Source organism: Rhipicephalus sanguineus, chromosome 2 (assembly GCF_013339695.2).
Source record: "Rhipicephalus sanguineus isolate Rsan-2018 chromosome 2, BIME_Rsan_1.4, whole genome shotgun sequence".
In the NCBI taxonomy this organism is placed as follows: domain Eukaryota; kingdom Metazoa; phylum Arthropoda; class Arachnida; order Ixodida; family Ixodidae; genus Rhipicephalus; species Rhipicephalus sanguineus.
The window spans coordinates 77,916,748-77,940,957 of NC_051177.1; the positions used below are offsets into that span (position 1 = coordinate 77,916,748).

Consider the following 24,210-nt stretch of genomic DNA (forward strand, 5'->3'; position numbering starts at 1 on the left):
ACTCAAATTCAAGAACGGCGACCAGAAGTTCGTTCTTTTTCACACCCTGTAGCGCACATGTGCCACACCAGAATCACCCCCGTGATGTGCAACCTGTTGCATGTTTTTACTGACACAATATAATGTTCACTTATAACACGCTTCCAGGTACCACTACTGCATTGGCAAAAAAATAGTGAAAGCCACAGAGCGTGGCCAACGAGGCTGGAACGTATTTCTTAAGCTGAGTGGTGCTTTTTGCCTACGGTTTCTAATACATGCAACAGCTTCCTGTGTTTGTTGCATGAAAAGTACGAGCTTCAAGAATGTTGTGATTTCGGCTAGTTGACTAAATCATTCGTAATGGTACTAAGTGCAAACCATGATGAGGGACAAGAGTAGACGCACTGCCATCTTCCAACTGAAATTTATTAGATAGGTGTGCACATGTGTATACACAGAAAAACCATGCTCTTAGTAAAAAAATCAGGATAGTTGACATCAGCAAGATGTATGTTACCAGTAACCCTTGTCCCTAGATCACGCCAGGTACGAATGTCCTTATCTGAAAGGTGCAACGAAGGCAAGCTATCACATTCGTCACCTGACCGTACCGATCCCCGCTGCCTCAATAGTCTCCCTCACTGGCCAGGTGTGAAGAAAATACATTTGAGTGTATTTTGGAGTGTGCCAACCATGTTCAAACCATATAACTCGGTCAGCACTCAGCGTTGCGAGATTCTAGTTACCAAAATTTTGTTGTCGAGAGATGCTACATGCATTGATCCTATGGGTGTTCACCAGGGACAGGAAAATGTTTCTTGTTGCACGATTTCGTTATTGCGGGTTTCGACTGTAATACATGTGTGCCGCTTTGTAATAAATTTCAGTTGGAGATGGTGCTGCATCTTGGTATTTCTTGTCCCTCCTCTTGTGTTTGCTCCGCGTACCATTACGGCCTTCCAGTTTTATTTTCATTACAGGGACACTGAACAAAATTTTTGCCATCGAGATTTTCAGCCAAATTGAAAGATTGGGTGCTGAAATCTGTAGACGCAACCTTCATATAAGGCAGAAAGTTGCTGAAGACAATGAATTTAGTGCGTTTTTCACACTGCTGCGTCTAGTGGCCGCGTGGTCAACTAAAGGAGGTGATGTTTGACATCCCCGGAAACAGGCGTGCCAACCTTGCTAGCCGTCGCTCATGTCTCTCAACCCCCTCCACTCCCACTCTAAGGTTCCTAGAACCAGTATGAACAGCACCGGCAGCGAAAAATGCTACCGGGTGGGGTAAAGCCTCTAAAGGGCGGGGCCATCTCACCACCTTTGTGGAAGGGGGAGAGCGGGATGTAAAGGAAAGGTGTAGAAAGGGGAAGTAGCTGGAAAAGAAAACATGCTGTGTGCTAACAATCCTCCAAAAATAGAGCCAGCTGTTCAAAAATATGTCAAGTAAACTCTGTTTATCAGAACAGTCGCGTCGTTCAAGTGCAATTTCGATGCTTCTGTCATTTTTTCCTTTTTTTGTTCAGTATCCCTTTAAGCTCTGATGGACACATTACGGAGTGGTGCAATATGGACTAGACTGTGTGTCACAGGAACGTGACATTGTGAATGAAGTTTGAAAATGCAGGTATTTTGTTGCTTTGTGCAAGGCAAAATGTTACTAAGACAAGTTAAAGACCAATATAATGAAGACTACGAATGATGCCTGAATTAGCCGTGTTCTGTTGTGAATGTGCAGCTTACCATTATATTGAAGGCTACACCTTTAGCATGCTGCGAAGCCACTTATACAATTCCTTCATGAAGAAGGAGTGCATAAATCTTTAAATCATGTATACCATATGGCAAACTGTAGAGCCAAAAACAAAGCCGTCTTCTTGTGGAAAGTTCGGAACATTTCACATATGCTAAATGCATGAAATTGGATAAGTTTATCGACGAATGGCACAGCGCAGAAAAACAGGAAAGGATGACAACAGAGGCAGAGTGCAAAGAGCCTGTTTATTTCCTGTTATTTCGCTGGCAGCACCAGGTATATGTACTACAGCAGGACAGAAACAGCAAAAAGACGATAAAGCAAGAGGTGCATGGGGTGATAGCTGCAAAGATCTAATCACCAAGTTTCTAAAAATTTTTGCTCCTCCTTCGTCAATGTAATCGATGGCATGCTGACACATCCCTCTCCCGCACGAGCAATTTCGGCCGCCTCAATTTCCCTAACGCACTGGTCTTTGTGGCGATAAACAATGCCACTTTTTGAGAACTCGGCATTCCACGGCTTAGTACGCCGCGCATGGACTTATCGATACAGTTACCGCAGTGTAAGCTGAGATGACCCTGGTTACCATCTCTTAAATTCTTGTTGTGCTCTTTTAGCCTCGTGTTGACGCATTTGCCGGTCTGTCCGATGTATTCGCGGCCGCAAGACAATGCACGCGATATACAACGCCCTCTTCACAAGGCACAAACAGATTCTGGTGACAAATACTGCACGATTTTTCTTCTTCGCTTTTACACAGGTTGGTTTTCTTGCAAAGAAATGAAAGTTTTAGTGGAGCCGAAAACACGACGTCGACGCCTACACGCTTTCCTGTCTTCTTTAGGTTATGGGATGTCTGGTGAATATACGAAATAACGGCTATTTTCTTCCGCACATTGACGCCTGCCACATCATTCTTGTCACCTTGCCGGATTGTTTTCATTTTTCGCAATAGGCCTTCTGCTACACATACCACAAGGGAGTTCGGGTAGCCAGCCTCCAACAGCCGTCTGTATTGAAGCGCTAGGCTTTCCTGAAGCGTATGCTCGCAAGACTTTGACAGGGCATTAGTGAGACAGTACGTAACAATACTGCGTTTCACTAGATTAGAGTGGGCAGGTAACGCGGGTAACAGGGCTTTTCTTGCTCTGGGTTCATAACCTCAACATATGTGATCATCGAAAAACTTTAGCGTAGTTCTAAAAACCTAATGGAATTGTTTTCTGGCATTTCATGCGTCAAAACTAGAGGTGTTAGGTTTCGCCTGAAGGTGTCAAGCACGTTTACAGCAGTTTGATGAAAATCTGCATTTGCATTGTCAGTTATGATTAAAAAATCATCTACAAATCTAAAAACCTGGGAAACATTCATGTCTTCTAGACAGTTGATAATCTTGCGGTTGAGCGTAGCTAAAAACAGATCACTAAGTACAGGGGCGATGACCCAATACAAATTCCACGCTTTTGCAGGTGAACACCTGTTTCCCAAGTGGCAAATGTAGACCACAGGTACATGCCAAGCATTTCCAAGAAACCACCTACAGACACTCCGCTACTGTTTTAAAACGTAATGGCCCCTAACCTATCACTTGCCTATTCAACACATTGTAGTAGGGCATCCTATGGTAACAAGTAAAACAGATCTTTTATATCTATTGAAAAGGCTGACACATTAGCATTTTTATGCTGCTGCAAGTACTCAACAACCTGCGCACTGCTTTTTACCAAGAATGGCTCTCTATCTGAAGCAAGGACTAGCTTATCTTGCAGGACAACGCCAAACATTTTTGCCACGTACTCTTTTCTGAAATGATTACCCGAAGGGGGCATCCAGCTTCGTGAGTCTTTGCAGAAAAAAAAGATATCTAAGGAGGACTTTTCTTATCCTGAACTTGTTTGACAAGTGATTGTATTCCTAGCGTTTACAAAGTTTCGTAGCTAGCGTCTTAGCCTTTTTTGAGACTTACTTGGTCCATCCTATTGAAGTTGCTGTGGATAGCCTCAGTAGCCTTTCTACGGAGGACGTCATTGGGAAAACTGCAAAATCACCCTCTTTATCGGAGGAGAGCACACAAAGGCAGTTACTGCACAAATAATCAGACAATTTTTTCAATGGCAGTGTGCGAGAAGGGCGTACTGAGTAATTCAAGAACGTCCACCCCCTGTGAAATACAACTGTTCCTCTCATCTTCCGGTGCGAATCTTGCTACTTCTGCGAATCTTGCTATGGGTAATCATTTCAGAAAAGGGTAAAAAATGTCTGGCGTTGTTCCTACAAGATAAGCTGTCCTTGCTTCAGATAGAAGAGCCATTCTTCGTAAAAAGCAGTGCGCAGGTTGTTGAGTATTTGCAGCAGCATAAAAATGCTAAAGTGTCGGCCTTTTCAATAGATATAAAAGATCTGTTTTACTCGTTACCGCAGGATGCGCTACTACAATGTGTTGAATAGGCGATTGTTAGGTTAGGGGCCGTTACGTTTCAAAACAGTAGCGGAGTGTCTGTAGGTGGTTTTTTGGAAATGCTTGGCATGTACCTGCGGTCTACATTTGCCACTTGGGACACAGGTGTTTACCTGCAAAAGCGCAAAATTTGTATTGGGTCATGCATCGCCCCTGTACTTAGGGATCTGTTTTTAGCTATGCCCGACCGCAGGATCATCAACTGTCTAGAATACACGAATGTTTGCCAGGTTTTTAGATTTGTAAATGATTTTTTAATCATAATTGACAACACAAATACGGATTTTCATCAAACTGCTGTAAACGTGCTTGACATCTTCAGGCAAAACCTAACACCTCTAGTTTTGAAGCATGAAATGCCAGAAAACAATTCCATTAGGTTTCTAGAACTACGGCTAAAGTTTTTCATTGATAACGTATGTTGTGGTTATGAACCCAGAGCAAGAAAAGCCCTGGTACCCGCGTTATCTGCCCACTCTAAGCTCGTGAAGCTCAGTATTGTTAAGTACTGTCTCACTAATGCTCTGTCAAAGTCTTGCGAGCATATGCTTCAGGAAAGCCTAGCGCTTCAAATAGACGGCTGTTGGAGGCCGGCTACCCGTACTCCCTTGTGGTTTCTGTAGCTGAAGGCCTATTGCGAAAAATGAAAACAATCCAGCAAGGTGACAAGAATGACGTGGCAGGCGTCGATGTGCGGAAGAAAATAGCCGTTATTTCGTATCTTCGCCACACATCCCATAACCTAAAAACGATAGGGGAGCGTGTAGGTGTCGACGTCGTGTTTTCGGCTCCACTAAAACTTTCAGTTCTTTGCAAGAAAACCAACCCGTGTAAAAGCGAAGAAGAGAAATTGTGCAGTATTCGTCACCAGAATCTGTTTGTGCCTTGTGAACAGGGTGTTGTATATCGCGTGCCGTTGTCTAGCGGACGTGAATACATCGGACAGACCGGCAAATGCGTCAACACGAGGCTAAAAGAGCACAAGAATTTAAGAGATGGTAACCAGGGCCATCTCAGCTTACACTGCAGTAACTGTGTCGGTAAGTCCATGCATCGACGTAATAAGCCATGCAATGCTGAGTTCTCAAAAAGTGGCATTGTGTATCGCCACAGAGACCAGTGTGTCAGGGAAACTGTTGAGGCGGCCGAAATTGCTCATGCGGGAGAGGGATTCGTCAGCATGCCATCGCTTACATTGACGAAGGAGGAGCAAAAATTTTTAGAAACTTGGTGATTAGATCTTTGCAGCTATCACCCCATGCACCGCTTGTTTATCATCTTTTTGCTATGTTTCTGTCCCGTTGTAGTACATATACCTGGTGCTGCCAGCGAAATAAACAGGTGAAACTCAGCGCTCTTTGCACTCTGTCTCTGTTGTCGTCCTTTCCTGTTTTTCCGCACTGTGCCACTCATCGATATGAACAAACTAGCCTAGCAAGCAACCATCCCTGGATAAGTTTGTTCTGATGCTTTGAATTTAGAGTGTTGAACCTGAAAGAGTGGGCAGCAGTGGGTGAGCTAACAACGAACCAAAAATTTTATGGTAAACTGTTGCAGTCCTTGAATTAGCACAGAGGGCATGGCCAAATAGAAGACATACATAGATAATGGTTTGCCAAGGGAACAGTTCACTCACAATAGCCTAATTGTGGGATGGTGGATGAATCGGCACTCAACACGTGACATGAATGCTAACTTGCAATGTTTATTTTGCCTCAGGCAAAATGTGCAGGTGAGATAGAGAGCATATCTATAAATATTTGTTCAATTGAAAAAAATTTTTTTAAAGTGGAAATAACTGAACATATGCCCAATTAACATGACAACAAAACAATGCTCGCATTTTTCGATGGAGGCGAAAATGTTTCTGAGGCCCGTGTACCTAGATTTAGGTGCACGTTAAAGAACCCCAGGTAGTCGAAATTTCCGGAGCCCTCCACTACGGCGTCTCATAATCATATCGTGGTTTTGGGACGTTAAACCCTAGATATATTAAACAAAACAATGCTCCTTAGTTATGACTCTACTTCATATTGTAGAGTACCAAAGAACTCGCTGATGATTTTATTTTGATGTGTTAGATGAAATTTGTACATTTTGTTTTAGGTACATATGCACGGGCTGGGAGAAAAGAATGAGAAGCAGAACCAAAATCTTACTTTGCCACCAATGCAGCTGATGAGGAGTGACAGAAAGGAATACCTAGGAACTAAGCTGTGAGTGCCACCCATCTGGTAAGCATCATATTTTACGGTGATTTTAAACCACAAAAATTGTGTTTCCCCATCATTACCCAATGTATATTAATGCAACGAACATTTGTACCCTAAAAATAACTAGGTAGATTGGACATGTTCTAGTTGCAGAATTGAAACAAGACAGATATTTATAAACACGAAATCTTGAGAATAAAACTGCAATTATTGTGTTGAACATGTGCTGTAGTATACATCAGCCTGCTTAAATGTGTTTAAAGCAGCCTGTGAAATTCCAAACTTTCTGAAGGCAAGCTTTCAGATTATTTCCTAATTATTTACTGGCATTTTTGAGATCAAAGATGAGTCTTGTGCAATACTGCTCAACTGCATTGCTTAAGACTTGCGCATAAAGAATTGCATGTAATTAGTACTGATAATCAATTTTCCTGGCAGTTTTGTAAATAATTACATTTTTAATTTGCAATGGTCATTATGATTCAGATACTTTTCGAGGGACAAAGTATATGCAATCGGTAATATTATTGACCAAGAAGTATAAGAGGCAGCACAGCTTCGAGAGCTTCAGTTTTGCAAAAACCACAGTAGTATGACCCTGGTCTTGGCCACAAGCAGTACGGTTGCACATGTTCAGAGGAGCAAAGCCAAGCCCTCTGTATTCAATTCCTCATCATTATACCTTCAGCGCAATGTTGGTCAACTAATTGAACCAAGGCTGCTATGATGTGACGATGGCTACTTCAATGTTCTCTGAGCAGTAGAAACGGTAAAGCACTGCACTTTAAACAGGACTCAGATATGAGCATCGTGGCAATGGGACCACAATCGTGTGTGCAACGTGTGCACATGCATTACAACATATCCCCTCCCTCTAGCATGCATATTGAGAGAGTTTTCAATGTCACTGTTGATGTCCTCACGCCATAAGGAGGGTAGATTACACTTGAACCCCGCTATTAAAGGAATCCTGGCAAAAAAAAATCAAACATGATTTGATTGTTACATCACATCACTGGGAGCATATAGGTGTCATCTGTATATCAGCCACAAACACAGCCTAAAACATTTTAATTGAGTTTTAAAGCTTATGCAGTGCAGAATCGGAAGGTGTGCATGTACATCTAGCGATGTTTCGAGAAAACTTAATTAGAGCGCCACCACACGACACACACTCACACACACACACACACACACGCACACACACACCTAGGCATCAACCACGTACAGCGCTCACTTCCAACTGATTTATTCATCGCACGAAGGCTTGAATATATACATGTGGCACATGCACGCATTAACATCAGATAAACCAACACACACACAACCAAGACATACATTTTTTTCCTGCTCCTTCCATCTCACAGTCTAGATCTGATGAACTGAAATTCACTGGGAAACGGAGATAGCGACGGGGTGCTTACACAGCGGTCCTTTTCTTTTTCTATGCAGAAAGCCACTAACACTTCACGTGCTGTTTTCCTTGTGCTTCTGCCCAGAATCTTTGTATCAGAAAATCCTGTGTCACAGCCACATATTATAGCATGCGCAACCAGGTGCGCATACTTGTTATCTCGTTTTATTAATTTTTGGCCGTGTTCCCTTGACTGGTCATTAACACATCTTTCGGTTTGACCGATGTACACTTTGCTGCAGGATAGGGGCATCGAGTACACGACCCCCGTGGAACATTTTACAAAAGGCCTCTCATGCTTCTTCTCGCAGCCGCGCTTTTTGCTATCGCAAATACGTTGGCACAACTTCCCAATTTTCTCGGGCGCTGAAAAGACCATCGGTACACCGCGCCTAGTCGCGACTTTCTTGAAATTGGGCAAGAGGTTATGGATATATGGCACGACTGCTACGCAGCCCTCAAGGATTAGGCCACAAGTTTATTTATGTATGTATAGATGTGTTTGATCAAGGAACGCATCTACACCCCACTGCTTTAGTTCCTCCGCAGCATTTAATTATGCAGTTTTTTCCCCACCCTGACAGACAGCTTTCCAGGCTGAGAGTTGCGCACAGTGGCTTCCACAATAGGTCGGCGGGCCTGGTAGTATCAACATACACACACTAACACTACCTGTATGTTTCTTGTATATGTTGCCTGAAAGTCCAATTAGACACATGCACGTTTAGTTAATATTGTTTAAACATTGTACAAACATTGCCACAATGTCTGGAATGCCATCCTGAACGTTGCTGCAATGTTATATTATAACGTTTCGTGGTGGTCCAGAAAGAGGACATTAAGCACATTCACGCAACGTTACCCACTGACATCTAGACACATTTAGGCAACATCATGACAACGTTCTGCGTTACTTGGAGGAGGCCCCCCACTTCTGCATGCCTCAAAATGAGAACATTGATCTTGCTAGCAATGAGCAGCTATTTAACGTTATAATTACATTTTTTTCTTCTATGAAAAGCAATATCTTGGTGACCTGTATTGTTTTCCTTATGCAGCATCGGTGTCTCCCAGTCATCCAGCAACTAAAGATGGGGAAAAGTCTCATCAAGGACGCCGCCACCGCTGTGATTTCGGTGACTATGAAACTGATGTTTCGTCTCATCTGAAAAGACACGTCAGGGTTCGTACAGGCAAGCGTCTGTTTCAATGCCACATGTGCCCTCTGAGCTTCAAGTTAAATTCCACGTTGAAGACTCACCTGCGCACCCACACAGGTGAACGGCCTATAAATCCCACGTATGCTCAGACAGCTTCAAACAGTGGACCACACTGTATGATCACCTGAGCACACACACAGGTGTGCGGCGATTTAAATGCCACCTATGCCCTGAGACATTTGGTCGGAAATCCCTCCTCGACAAGCACCTGCTTGAGCATAAACACAAGCGACCATTTTAATGCAAGTTCTACTAAGCCAGCTGTTTTACAAAGCCACATTCAACTGGTTGTTCAAATGTCGGGTTGCCACCTTTTCCTGAAAAAATAATGCTCTTCGGGGGGGGAGGAGGGGGGTTCCAATCATGGGTATTTTTATGCCAGAAATTAGACTAGTTGGTTAACTCAGTGTTCTGTTTTTATGTACAAGTACACAAAAACATACGTACAGGCACAATAATATGCTCTATTCCATTGATCGCTACAAGGGATCTTAAAAAGGGGTTGACTAATAGTATAAGAGTTTTGGTGACGGACGATAAATATTTGCCGTCGTAGTTGTTGAACTGACGCTTAAAAGCGCCCCAGAAAATAAATAATTGCGATATTATGATTAAAAAAAAACGGCCAAGGGCGGTCAGTCTTGTGTGTGGACCGGCAACCAGCCGACTATCTAAAAAACCGGCTAGGCCGGTCCAGAACCGGACAGGTGGCAACCCTACTCGAGTGTGCTCTGACGGTACAAAGTTATCTGTGCAAACATCAGAACTGTGTGCCTAGTTTTGACAGTGTGACTTCATCATTGCCACAAGAGCATTGTTATGCATGCAGTGAAACTTTGTTCCTATAGACCTTTCGAGCGGCAACCTCAAACCAGCGAGCTGCAAGCCGATTTTCGCCGCCTGGTGACGAGAGTAGCAGGCTTCTGGGCAACGCCCCCTTCCTCTGGGCTGTTGCTGGAGAGAGTTCACCATTCACATTGTGTAGTGGCTCTTCGATGCGTGCGCTATTTTGGTGTTATTAATTGAACATTTAAATGTCGTTCAAGAACAGTCTATAAACAGGGCATCATTGCGTTGTCTACGGCTGCAGTTATAACCAAAAGAAGAGGAACGCAGCAAGAAAAGAGCTCTGTGGCACGCACAACGTGTTGCAAGAGGAGTGCGGATGCAACGTGTATTTGCTGCATCGGTTTCTCGCTGACGCCGATTTGAAAAGACAGTGGGTCGCCGTAGTCAATAGAAAATATTTTGTGCCCTCGACGTCATGTGGATGGCAAGTGCAGCGATCTAAACCTCGTGCCAATGCTTTGCCTCGAAATTCAATAGGTAAAAAATTATGTCAGGGGCTCTCACAGCCCGCTCCCGCATGTCGTCCAGCCATTCATTCCCCATGTTAGGACGGTCATGGCTCCTGCCATCTGGAAATAAAGTTAACAGAAGAGTTATTGGTTTCCTCGGATGAGTAACAATTAGCGTGAATATATTATTTTTCACAGAAAGTGGAAAATAATAAAGGCAGGAAGAGCAACAACATCTCATGTAATTGCAGGTTTTATTTGTGACCACGTAATTGTAGGTACACAAGTATTTTTCACATTTCGTTCTCATGAACATGCGATCGGCGTGATCGATAACTGAACCCGTGTCTACGAGCTCAGTGCGACAGCTTACCTCCTAAGATACAACGACTGCTCACAACGATAAGTCCTTACTAGCATAATGCTCGCACGAAAACAATGGACGGTGATTTTGCTCGATCCGCATCTATACATTCACGATCCGTCCATCGAGATTGCAGACAGTAGCATGCCTCCCTTAGGCACTGAGCTCAACTATTGCGATCCGAATTGCAGGAACCACACGCAATTAATAATTTTTGATGGCAACAAGAAAATCTGACCGCGGATCTCAGCCTCATGCGACAGCATATCGCGGCATGTCAATAGCGAGGTTTCTCGATGAGCTTTGATATACCGCTGACTTTTACCACGTTGAAAAACAGGACAAGCACGATGTCAATAAAGTACAGCTACAGTGAACTGTTGTCATGCAGAAACTGCGAGCGCTCGCCTTCATGTGCAGCGTAATTGCGCTGCAACATTTACTGCAGCTAGGTGAACAATTTTCTGGCAACGGCACGGGTATGCAGCATTGTAGTAGTAGCATTTGACGAGCAATAAGTGCAGTTTTATCGTGCTCGCTGTGAGAATTCTCACTATAACGTTGTCGTAAACATTAACGCGGTGACATAAATCAGAAACATACATGTTGAGTGGTCTTACCTCCTAAGTCGACTGGCTCCTTAGACGCACCACCGGCCATCGGAATGTGAACACGGTCGTACAGCGAGCACCGTTCATACACAAATACCACAAATCGCAAAACACTCGATGCCGACCGTCTTGTCAGTGAGGAAAGCTCAGAGAGTCACAAAAGAACCGAACTAACGTCTCCGCAAAGCTTACACAGAACTAAAACAAAAGTTTGACGACACACGATGCGACGAATGTATGCGTCTCGACGGAAAGACCGGAGAGCAAACAGCCCAAGATGGCACCGCCGCCAGATGTCGCTAGCGGCGAACTATCTCTCACTATGGCGGCGTCCAAGAGCGCCTCAGTCGAAAGGTGTATATTAGGTTACTTTTCTTTTAATTCTTCATTACAGTGTTCTCAACTCTCGATTCTATGTGCCATGTTACAGGCACAATGAAGGCTTCTGTACTATTCATATTGATCTGCAAGCACAGCTTTGTGTTGCCAACTTGAAATATTTTGTAAAAGCCACTCAGTTGAACACACATGAAGATACTTTACCATTATACGACGAAGCACGTCACCAGCCATGTCTGAATTGAAAATCTGCCTGCATGTGCAATGTGTTCTAGGGAATTCTTGTTCTCGACGTTATGTGCCTCACAAGGGCATTTCTGTGTTCTCCATTAAGTCAGCTACTATCTGAACATTCTTTTTAATTAAAAGATGCCAGCATGAACATAAAAAAATGTTAATAGATCTTGCGTTGAATTGTAGAAAAAAATTCTTGTGTGGCTGAATGAGAAGAAATGTTTGATGCCTTGCTCCATGGGAGCCAAGCAGGATTTTAAAGTTCTAAAGAGCACAACAATCTGGATACCATAGTGCAGGGGCTTATTTCATTATGTCTGTTGGATTACTTTTTCTTCCTTGACTTTTCTCATCAAATAAGTGGAATAGATACCTCCAGTTCTGTTCTATCACATGATGATGTTGCACAATGATTCCAAACTGGTAAACTTTCAATGGCTCCGTATGCCTTTTGGTAAATCTTGTAGAATTGCAATATGTAATGTTGCTTTTTTTTTTTGTGAAAGGCTGTGTTTTGTAGTCTTTCTGAGAGGTCTCTTCAGTAGATTGTGGGTTTCTTTTGTGTGCAATATGATTTGATTGAACTTGTTTTATTAAAGGATTACTGACACAAGTCTTGAAGCATCGCAAAAGGGACATCTTTCGTTTCCTTGGCATGCTGTCTTAATGCTTTCCACTCACTGGAGTCAGGAAACACGTGTAAAATACTTTAGTTTGATTTAGTATTTCCGTCGCATAGCATCTGCAAGCCAGTCCCATCGCAATAGACATTATCATGACGACTCAGCACATTTGCTGAAATCCTCGATCACCATTAAGTCATCATAGTTTACGTGCAACTGACAGCAGACAACAGCACTGCTGCTAGTATGTCGAGTTGCTTTCCCCTGTTACTTAGACCTATGTGAGACTGTGTTTACATGTCGCTGTGAAAGTGCCCCGTAAGTATAGAAACTGAAAGTGGTTTTTTAAGGTAGCTGTATTAAAAGGTATATTTGATCCGTTCCGAGGCACCCCGTACACCTTCAGGGTTCGTGACAGCAGTCTTATTTAGATCAACAATACGAAAATTTTTAAAATTCGTGTCGGTGCTCATTTAGTATCAAGGTTCTAGCAGACTCGCTTGTTTTTGGAGCTACTTTATAATTATTCTTCTGCTTTAGTTGTGCCTAGTGATATTGAATTATGTTGTTTGAAGTATGTTTTTTTTTTTAGAAGCATTAATTATGATTGATGAAACTGCATAACGAAGCAATTTCACCAAAAATTTGTCTTTGATTCTGCTAGGTGTTCTTTTCTTTTAGTAATTTTCTTCTGACCTCTATGCTGAAAGAGTTACCGCTGCGATTTCTGCGACTACGAAACTGATAGACTGGGCAGCCTGAAAGGACACGTCAGGGTTCATACAGGCGAGCTGCCGTTTCAGTGCCACATGTGCCCTCAGAGATTCTCATTAAAATCCACATTGAAGAAACACCTGCGCACCCACACAGGCGAGCGGCCATATAAATGCCACATATGCTCCGACAGCTTCTCACAGTGGACAACACTGAATGATCACCTGTGTATCCACACAGGCGAGCGACCATTTAAATGCCACCTATGTCCCGAGACATTTGTGCGGAAACACCGCCTCGACACACACCTCCGCCAGCATGAACCCAAGTGACCATTGTAATGCGACTTCTGCTAAACCAGTTCTACTATAAAGGAACATTCAACTGGTTGTACGAGCGTGTATCAACTGCATCTAGTTATGTGTGAAAACATTAAAAGTGTATGTCTAGTATTGCCAGTGTGACATCATCATTGCCACTCGAGCATTGTTATGCGTGCAGTGAAATTTTGTTCCTGTACTAGATTACTTTCTTTAATGTGATAGCTTGATGAGCTCGTTTTGCAGATATTCTGGTGTCAGTGTTGGCAGCGTCGGCAGTGGCGTCTTTGGTTGCGAGTGAAATATCGAGGTAGATGCAAATACAGTGAAACCTTGGTGATACGATCACAGCTCATACGAATTTCGGGGTGATACCAATTTTTCGTTGGTCCCAGCCAAGGCCCATTGGCCTGCAATGTAATGGAATATGGTTGTTGCGAACCGATTTTCACCCAGCGACGTTTGATACGAACGTAAGCTACCGCCCAGGTATGAAGAGGTGCTGTCAGCACTGTCGCTAAGCACGTGCGATCGCGGGAACGCAAGCGGGGGCATGCGCCGCACCGCCAAATCGTCAGAATCACGGTGTGAAAAAAAAACCTTTTTTTACGGTCAGAATAAACCTTCAGAGACGCGTCACTGCCTCCGAGATTGTGTGCGCGTATCTTTGAGGCTCCTATGTGCCTTCGTGTGCCTTCGTGTTTAGATTAGAGAGGACATTTTTTGTAGCATTAGCTACACTTGCCTAGCCGGAGTCGATTTCGCGTGGATCTTCATGAGCCACGCTGCGCATGCGCAAGGTTCAGTGATGTCACACAGCTGGCTCACCGCTCTCCGGCACCGCGATCTCACGTGCTCTCCGCCACCACCGCGCGCGACTCGCCGCTGCTGGTCTGTGCATTCGAGAGGAGTGACGTCGTAACCATGGTAGACACACTGGCGCCAGTGCGCGCGCAGCTATTCGCCTTCGCTGTGCAGTCGCCGTCTGACACAGCGCTGGAGCCGCATGATAGCGCCTCTGACTGGTGTTTGCAGGTGGGTAACGCCATGGAGAAGGAGAGCGCAAATGCTGCTCAGCGGCGCAGAAGAGGCGAGAAGCTTAGCTCATCGGATCCCGAAGTAGTTGCCTGGCAATTAGCTGTTCAGCGTACGAAGAATGAACAGAAGGCTAATAATCCTAGACAATCTGGAAAGCTAAGAATAATCAGCTGAACATTTGCTGAAATCGCTCAACGACCGTTAATTCGTCATTGCTTACATGCAACTCACAGCAGATTACTTAAGCGCTCCTAATACGTCATGAGCTGCTCTCCCTCATTACTTAGACTTATGTCAGTCTGTGCTGGCACATAAGTGTGAAACCGCCTTGTCGGTATGGAAAGGAACCTGATTTTTTAGGGTCGTGGTATTAAAAAATATATTCAATCCGTTCTTTGGCACCCCGGTACACTTTTGGGATTCACGACACTAGTCTTTTATTTAGAGCAGCAATACGAAAATTTTTAAAATTCATGTCAGTACTCGTTTAATCTCTAGGTTCTAGCAAACTCGTTCTTGGAGCTATTTTATTATTATTCTTCTGTTTTAGGTGTGCCTAGTGATGTTTAATTAATTACACTTGCATGTTGTTGTCTTAGAAGCAATAATTATTGATACAACTGCATACCGAAACAAATTCACCGAAAATTTGCCTTTGGTTCTACTAGATGTTTTTTCGTTTAGTAATTTTGTTTTAACTTCTATGTTGAAATGGTTATTGGACATTGAAGACTGTTTTTTAACCTACTTTCCATGTTGCATAGCATGCATTCTGGTGTCCTGGTATTTTTAATCAGGCATGTTTACTTCGGCCGATGGCAAATGTATTAAAATATCTTGTGAAAACGGTGAAAAATTTCATGGAGTATATTTACTAGAATTATATGTAGATGTCTACCACATTTCAGAATATAATGAATTTGCACTCTGTATATGACGCCGTCCCATCTTCATTTAGTCACTGAGGTCACTGGCACCTTTACCATGATGACATTACAGAATGTATTGTCCTTCCACCTAGGTTTCAGAAGCAGCGAATGCTAAGGCTAAACAAAATGTCCTCTCATTTAATGATTTTTCTGTACGTGTTGTGGATAATGCTGTGTGGATCTTGTTAATGTCAACCTTCAGCAGTGGCAGAGAATTGTACATAGCAAATATAAGAGGTCTACCCACTGTGCTGTGTTTCTGAAATATCCCTGAAAAGTCCTTCAGTGAACAAAATGTGTCTTGCCAGCATTAGTGTCTGTTATTTGAATTCTTTGTTACTTTGTAATTATGGCCATGATAGCCACATTTTCATAGTAGGAAAGGCCATCAACATTGACTTTTCTGCGTAATAAAAGTCTTGAACATGAAGATTAACTAGGGGCTCCACTTCCACATGCCTTGGAATTGTAACGTTCTTGATAGCAATAAGCAGCTATTCAACTTTATAATTATCCTTTTTTTTCTTGTATGAAAAGCAACGTTCTGATGACTTATATTGTTTTCTTTGTGCAGGGTTGGGGTCTACCTATCATCCATCAACTAAAGACGGTGAAAAGATACATCATGGACGCCGCCAACGCTGTGGCTCTGAAACTGTGTGGCTATGTTGCCACCGCTGTGGCTATGAAACTGTGTGGCTATTTCTGTGGCTATGAAACTGATAAGTTGTGCAGTCTGAAAAGACACATCAGGATTCATACAGGCGAGCGGCCATTTCAATGCCACATGTGTTCTCAGAGATTCTCACTAAACTCAACATTGAAGAAACACGTGCGCACCCACACGGGTGATCGGCCATTTAAATGCCACCTATGCCTCGAGACATTTGTGTGGAAAAACCGCCTTGACAGACATGCACCAGCATAAACGCAAGCGACCGTTGTGATGAAATTTCTGATAAACCAGCTAGTTTAGCAGACTGGTTGTTCCAGTGTGTATCGACTGTTCTAAGTAATGTGTGAAAACATTAAAAGTGTATGTCCATTATCGAGAGTGTGACTTCATCATTGTACTAGAGCATTGTTATGCAAGCAGTGAAAATTTGTTCCTATACTGTTGAATCCCCTTTAAGAGAGACAGGCCCTGGGAAGCAGTTCTTGTCCCTTATTGAGGTATCTCTTATAAGCAGGGTACCACGTTCTCATTTTCTGATCAACCCCTGTTTTAGCGTAGGCACACTCTTGTCTCTTATACCCAATTGCCTGTTAGATCAGTGTGTCTTATTTAGTGGTTCAAGTGTATTAGGTTACTTTGCTTTTAATTCTTCGTTACAGAGTGCTCAACTCACTGTTTCCAAGTAATTATCGAATGGCTTCATCAAAATAGATTATTGCCTCACGAATTGACTGCCATAAAATTTTTAGAGTCTATGAAGTACAAGCGGAGTTAGTGGGCTTTGTCGCATGCTTTAAGCGCTTTCTCTCTCCTTTCGTGCCAGCGAGTGTGCTGAAGGCTACGCCGGTAAAACTTGCTGTTGGGCTAGTTGGTGCATGCTTCAAGAGATTAGAAGACGCAAACCACTAAGAAAAAGACAAGCGAAAGGAGAGAGCGTCACTCGCAACTAACTTTATTCTTGAAAGACCATCGCAATATATATTATATATGTCGTGCCACGCATGCACAACAACACACCACATGTCACATCACAACAATCAGCCACCCTCAATGCAAGTGCTAGTTGCATTGATGAAGGCTACGCAGGGAGGGGGATGACAAGGGGGCAAGAAGATGCGTCCATTCGTCTTCGAAAATCATGACCTTGTGCACTTTCTTTTAGATTTTTTTTTTCAAACGTGCGGCTTACTTTTCATGTATCAGCGAGCGCGCGCCAGCATGTGGTGGCATCTCGCAGCCACTGCGGTGACTATGCAGCTCAAGATGCTCAAATAAGGCAGTGATTATGGACTTTGGGTTTATGGCATCATTTGTTGCGAGGGAGCGATTTCTATCTGACTTTGAGAATTAGTCGTAAATTCCAGTCTGCGTGCCACGCTATAATGTTTGGTTCACGTGTTCTCAAGAGCCTCGACTACCGATTGGCAGCGTTTTCTGACCCTGCTGGAAAAGTGTTCCAGGGCCCCTTTAAAGTGTCATTCTTTGAACTCAGCATGATGTTGTACGCTGATTTGAAGCTCAAGCAAAATTTCTGTGGCGCAGCATATTTTTTTGTAGACCTTGTAGAATTGCATTGTGTAATGTTACTTTTTGTTAATAGCTGCATTTTGTCATTTTTCTGAGAGGTCCCTTTAGTAGATTCTGCGTTAATTTTGTGTACAAAATGGTTCGATTGATCTTTTTTTTTGTTAAGCTCATGTACTTGTTTTCTGTAGGTTCTGGTAGATTCATTTGTTTTTGGAGCTATTTCATGATTATTATTTTGCTTTTGGTGTGCCTACTGGAACTGAATTGAATTAATTACACTTCTACGTTGTCTTAGAAGCAATAATAATTATTAACACAACTGCCTAACAAAACAAATTCACTTAAAACTTGCCTTTGGTTCTGCTAGGTGTTTTCTTCTTTTAGTAATTTTGTCTTTTATTCTTTCATTTTGTTTTTTCTTGGTGTTCTTATCAGATGCATCATTTTGTTCTTTAGACCTCAATGTTGAAACAGTTATTGTGGATTAAAGATGGTTTCTATCCTACCTTTTCTTGTGCGTAGTAGCAAACATTTTGCTGCTCTGGTATTTTCATGAGGCATGTCTATATTAACAGGTGGTAAATGTATTAAAATATTCTGAGAAAACAGGGGGAAAAATGACAAGAAAGATATTTAATAAAATTGTATGTAGTTGTGTGCCACAATTCGCAGTATCATGAATCTGTACTCTAGATATGATCCTGCCTCGTTTTCATTTGGTCTACGCTAAACTTTACCATTACATTACAGAATGCATGGGCTTTCAAACTCTGTTTCAGAAGCAGCTAATACTAAGGCCAAAGATAATGTCCTCTAACTAAATGATTTGTTGTATTTCACATAAATGTTCTTTGGGGTTATTATGTGGTAATATGTGTGGGTTTCATTACCCTGGTTCATCAGTCACAGAGAACTGTAATGGGCAAACCTGAAAGGATGACCTGCTAGACGTTCTTATTCAAAAGGCTTATTATTAGCATTACTGTGTGTTATTTTATTTCTTCAACATTTCATTATTAAGATCACAACAGCTGCATTTGATTGGGGTGAAAACCTGAAGCACTACTTATATTCTTTTTAACATTCATTTCCGTGCATGATAGAAAAATCCAGGCGGTTGAAACTAACTTGGACAGGCCCACTATGGCAATGCCTAATAATCATAGTATAGTTGGTTCACAATTTAAGTGTACAATTATCTATTTTTGTTCTATGAAGAGCATTACTCTGACAGCCTGCCTTGTTTTCTTTGTGCAGCACCTAACAGCCATCCAGCAAATAAGGACAATGAAAAGTCACGTCGCGGATGCCGCCACCACTGTGACTACTGTGACTATGAAACTGTTTATACGTCCCACCTGAAGGAACACATCAAGTTCATACAGGCGAGCGGCCGTTTCAGTGCCATTTGTGCCCTCAGAGCTTCTCAAAGAAGTCTATTTTGAAGGATCACTTGTGTACCCACACAGGTGAGCGGCCATATAAATGCCACCTATGCCCCGAGAGCTTTTCACAAAGTTCCACATTGACGGGCCACCTGCGCACCCACAGAGGCGAGAGGCCGTTTAAGTGCCACCAGTGCCAAAAGACCTTCTCACAAAGCACCACATTGAAGGATCACCTGCGCACACATACAGGCGAGCGCCCATTTAAATGCCACCAGTGCCAAGAAAGCTTCTCACATAGGGCTACACTGAAAATGCACTTGAGCACACACACCGGCGAGAGGCCGTTTAAGTGCCACAAATGCCCAGAGAGCTTCTCATATAGGACAACACTAGTTTATCACCTGTACAGACACACAGGCGAGCGGCCATTTAAATGCCACTTATGCCCCGAAACGTTTATGCGGAAAATCAGCCTCACTAGACATCTGCGCAAACATGAATGCAAGTGACCATATTAATGCAAGCTCTGCTAACCCAGCTGTTTTATGAAGCCACATTTGGTTAGCTTTTTTCCAGTGTGTTCTGACTGCACAAAGTTGCATCAAAATGTTAAAAGCGTATGTCTATTATTTATATTGACTTCATCGTTTTTATTAGAGCCTTGTTATGGATGCAGTAAACTTTGGTAACTATGGTAGATTACATTACAGTGAAGCTATGTACGGTTGGGGATTTGCCCATTTGTGCTCAAAAACCCGTAGCATGTGTGCCGCAGAAATTGGGCAAACCGAACCACTCACTCCTGGTCCAGTAAATATGACCAGTTGTATATGCCTTATGTTACATACTAGAGGAAAATTTATGTTCATAATTATGAGCGAGCACACCCTTGCATTGTCTAATCCACATCTTTTGTACAAGCCACGCCACTCACTTGAACACACTTGAAGATGCAGTACTATTTACCACTAAGGTCACCCCCATGTCTGAATTGGAAATCTGCTTGCATGTTCTATGGAGTTCTGGTTCTTGATATTTGGTGTCTCACTATCTTATTTCAGTGTTCTGCAATAAGACAACCACCTATATGAACATTCCTTTAACAAAGAGATGTCAGTGTGGGCGTCATCAGAAAAGCCTTAGTAGGTGTAATTTTTCTAAGGTGTTAGTGTGCTGAATTGTTGGAAAACCCCTGCGGCAGAAGTAGAAGGAATATTTGATGCCGTGCTGTATTTCCAAACTCAGCAGTGTTTCAAGTTTTTACGAACATCAGGAGTGTGGATACACAGATGCAGGTTCCCGATCCACTGAGCCAGTGGTATCTTTTTCTTCTTTCTCAACCATTCTTTTCAAAATAATTTTCAATTTAACATCAGAGCACTGACATTCTACGTCTTGTTTTCTTGATATTTGTCCTATGTATTCCCCATGAAAGAAAAGTAATGTTCTGGTCAAGCTTGCACTACACCGCTTGAGTGAAGATCAAACTAAATGAACACATAAGGATTGTTCTCATCATGATGAGCACCATATGGCACCCTGTTTTTGGCAATGCTTATTCAATACTTCATTCCTCGAAAACACTCACACCAGATTATCCAGGGAAGTTTTGAACAGTGTATTTGTGTTGGCCTGACGATTTAAAGTGCACTCATTATGTTCTCGTGTACAGACTCTAGGCTCCGGTAGTGTTTATACTGCTCTGGTACATTCCTTGGCAAATTTTGACATTGACTGGTCAATGTCTTGACACTTCCGTGACCTTCTTAGATACCCTTGCATGTATATCATGTTTTTCTTTTTCTTATTTTTTCGTAGTGTAGATGGTAACTTTGTGGTAGGAAGTAAACATTTATTTGCTGAAATAGTGTGCCGTTACAGAATGTGTGGATGTACCTCCTCCGTCAAAAAAAAATTAGGCCAAATATAAGAGAATCGTTTTCAAGTTCTGGAGAATTGTAGTTACTGGAAAGCTGACGGCGGTAGGGTGTAGTGCCTATGTTCCTCTCTGGCATGTTAAGCATTGCAAATGCTGCAAAATTTCGATGAGGCTTCTCTTATTCAGCTGCTATCATGCACAGTAAATTTTGTTTGACGACACATGGTGCATGCAGGTCCTCGACGTGCTTGAAATTGAAAGGTGCGTTTTACAGACCCTTCAGAATCCTGGACTCATGATTCCCTCTTAAAAACCCTTGAATATTATAAGTAATACACCTCATGACAAGAGTTCTAAGGTCGCCTTACTCCTTCCTACCATTAGCGTAGCCAGACATCGGGCGGAGGTGGGGGGGTGGAGGCATGTTTCAAGAAGGTTGGGGGTGCAGAAACCTACCCCCAATTTGTTGACATTTTGTATGCGTATATACATATTTGCACACATAAAAACACTAGCACCAATGCACACAGGGAGGTATCATCCGACCGTTCATTTAACTTCCCTGCCTGTTAGCATTCTTTCTCCTCCAACATTTTATCTCTTGGCTCATGTTATGGAGACTTATCGCATGAAACCCTCCTAAACTTCTGACAATTATTTCATTTTGTATTGTATTCTCTCTCTTTAATTGTCAAGCAATCAGTGCAAAAAGGTGAAGTTGAATTCACTCGTACCTATGTTTGCTTGTGGAATGCTCCAAAAAGTAAAGCTTTAGAACTCATAAACATCAAATACTCTACGAGAAAGTGCCAGCTAGGCTGGATATTTCCTACATAATTTATTTTCTCCACATTGCAGTAAATTCAGTAAAAGTGTCTCTAGTGTTCTTGAAGTGTTAATGCAGTAAAGAAATGTGGCATGGGATTGATGGGGTCTTTAGAGTCTTTGATTACCAAGGAATTTTTGTCCTTGAAATTTGCACAAGCACAGTCGGGAGCACTGTTTTTAGTAATTTGACTTGATGCTGACATGCAATATCTCTTTTAGATAACACTTTAATTGCCATTTATGTATGTCTAGACTATGTCACTACTCTTAGGACCTTACATTTGTAGCCTGGCTGTGTGCTACGTTTAGACTGTGTGATGTTAAGTTTTGTTATCGGTCACACAGTTATTCTTGCATCTGTGTAGCTGGTGTCATCTATGATGTTGTCTGGTACATGATGAAATCTTATCTTTCTCTATTGTGTTCATACTTTCGTTACCTCTATGCTCTCTACATTCATGTTTCTTGTTTTGCTTTTTTTCAACTTTTTCATTGTCTTCTTTCATAGAAATGCTTCCTTGCAACAATTAAGCATGTTGCCATGTTTAAGGAAATAGGTTGTATAACTGTTCCCGTGCACTAAATAAAGTGCCCTTTTTTTCCTTTGCATTGTTATTTCTTCATGATATTTAACCTTGGCCTTAATAACATGTCAAATAAGTTGAATTTCATTGCATTGAATGCTCTAAGAGAAGTTGAGCGATGGCTCTTCTGTGCTCATTTCTTTTTGCGATAGAATTCAGTTATAGAATATTCCCATTATAAATAATAATTATAATGGAACAGCGGTGATCCATCTGCCTACATAATCTGCTCGTCAGCCGAATATGGTTTTGGCGGTACTCATCACTGGCATGAACTTCTTGTTCCTTTTCTAGTATGATGCAGATCTCTGAGAATTGTACGAATTGTTTAATTTGGACATTTAGAAAGCACCTGATTTAAAATGCCCTGAAACATTTTGGTGTGAAAGGGTAGCTTGCAGTGAGTTATTACGGCATTTATCCAATCTTCTCTTTCTCCTGAGAAAACTTACCATAAAATTGCTTGTGCATGGTAGCACGATACAAAAACAAAACTGAATTTGCATCAACCTACTGTAAAATACAGCCTGACCATAGTCGTCACTAGAGGCCGTATTATTACGCATTAAAAAGGCGAGTTTTAGGCGCCATAAATAGGCAGGCAAAAGAACGTTCTAGGCCTCCAACATATCGTAAGATAGGCACAATAAATTTTTACATAACGGCAAGTAATTTCAAACGAAGACTTCTGCAACCTGTATCTACAACAGGAAAACACAAAAAAAATGTTATTTATGATAGTACAAAGGCGCCAATAGTTGCACATAACTGTGTCGTCCTTTCTCCTACATGGTTCGCAGAACACGGCCTCTCATTTTACTCTGTAGCATAGTGAGTCAAGTGTCCACTGTCGAACGAGCACACTCCTGGGTGTCTTTCTCTTCGGCATTGCTGAGAAGGGTGCAGCAGGAGCATATAGCCACTCTGCTACAAGAGCACAAGAGAGGGATGCCTCCTATTGGCTGGGTCGTATTGCGTAGAGCCAATTACTCTCCTGGCACAGAACACTTTAAAAAGGAAATCACATACAGAACAAAAACCGTGGGCACATTTTTCTTTCTTCTTTTGCTTTTTGCTCTCCTTTCCCCTGATGGATTTTCGCGGTTTCGCATTTCGTCAGCCTGCTCGCGCCATGTCAGCCAGGCACAATATGCTGGCCAGCCCGTCCCACTTCACTGCTGCTAGCAGGTTGTTGTTCCGAGGTTTGGTTGAACTACCAGACAAGATTGAACCCAATAGATTTCTGACCAAGTGTTGCTCGGTAACATGAATAACCGTCTCAAACTGTATACGAAAAGCGAAACTTGAGGCTAAATAGTGTTCATATAGGCACCAATTTTGAAAATAGGCATTACAGGCATCTTATAGGCATTTATAGGCAGTTATAGGCACCATAAGAAGACTAAAAGCCCTTCTTAACCCTCTAATTCATGCTCATATATATCGAGTGGGGCAACAGGAAGTGCATGGAACTAAGATAAGCATTTGCCTAAAAGTCCGGTCTCGAGTCATCAGCCCTTGTTATTCAATCTCGATTATCTTGGATGACAGCAGAATGTGTTCAAAGTCGTCACAATGGTTCTCAGTTGAAAAGGATTGCACTTTCCAATCATAAATTATATTACAATCTTCAGAAAGTGGCAACAAGTTGTGTCGTGTTTCTTGGCATCCTATAAGAATTTACGCTTTGCAGCAAGTACTGGCAAAGTCCGAGTTTGTTTTCTGAGCTATCATTTCATTTGGAATCATTGAGCTGTCACTTGATAAAAGGAGGGCATAAAACACGCTATCAGCAATGTAGAGTAACAGCAT

The 24,210-nt window shown here is 42.3% G+C and overlaps 1 protein-coding gene across 1 annotated transcript in view; it reads left to right on the forward strand.

The window, feature by feature from the left end:
* LOC119381691 (gastrula zinc finger protein XlCGF7.1-like) overlaps window positions 1-19,752 on the forward strand; it is a 229,158-nt gene extending 209,406 nt beyond the window's left edge. Inside the window, exon 4 of the mRNA XM_037649463.2 lies at window positions 19,525-19,752. Coding sequence (XP_037505391.2) covers window positions 19,525-19,616 — 92 coding nt within the window. The 3' untranslated portion in view covers window positions 19,617-19,752. The remainder of the gene's footprint in view (window positions 1-19,524) is intronic.
* The last annotated feature ends 4,458 nt before the right edge of the window (window positions 19,753-24,210 follow it).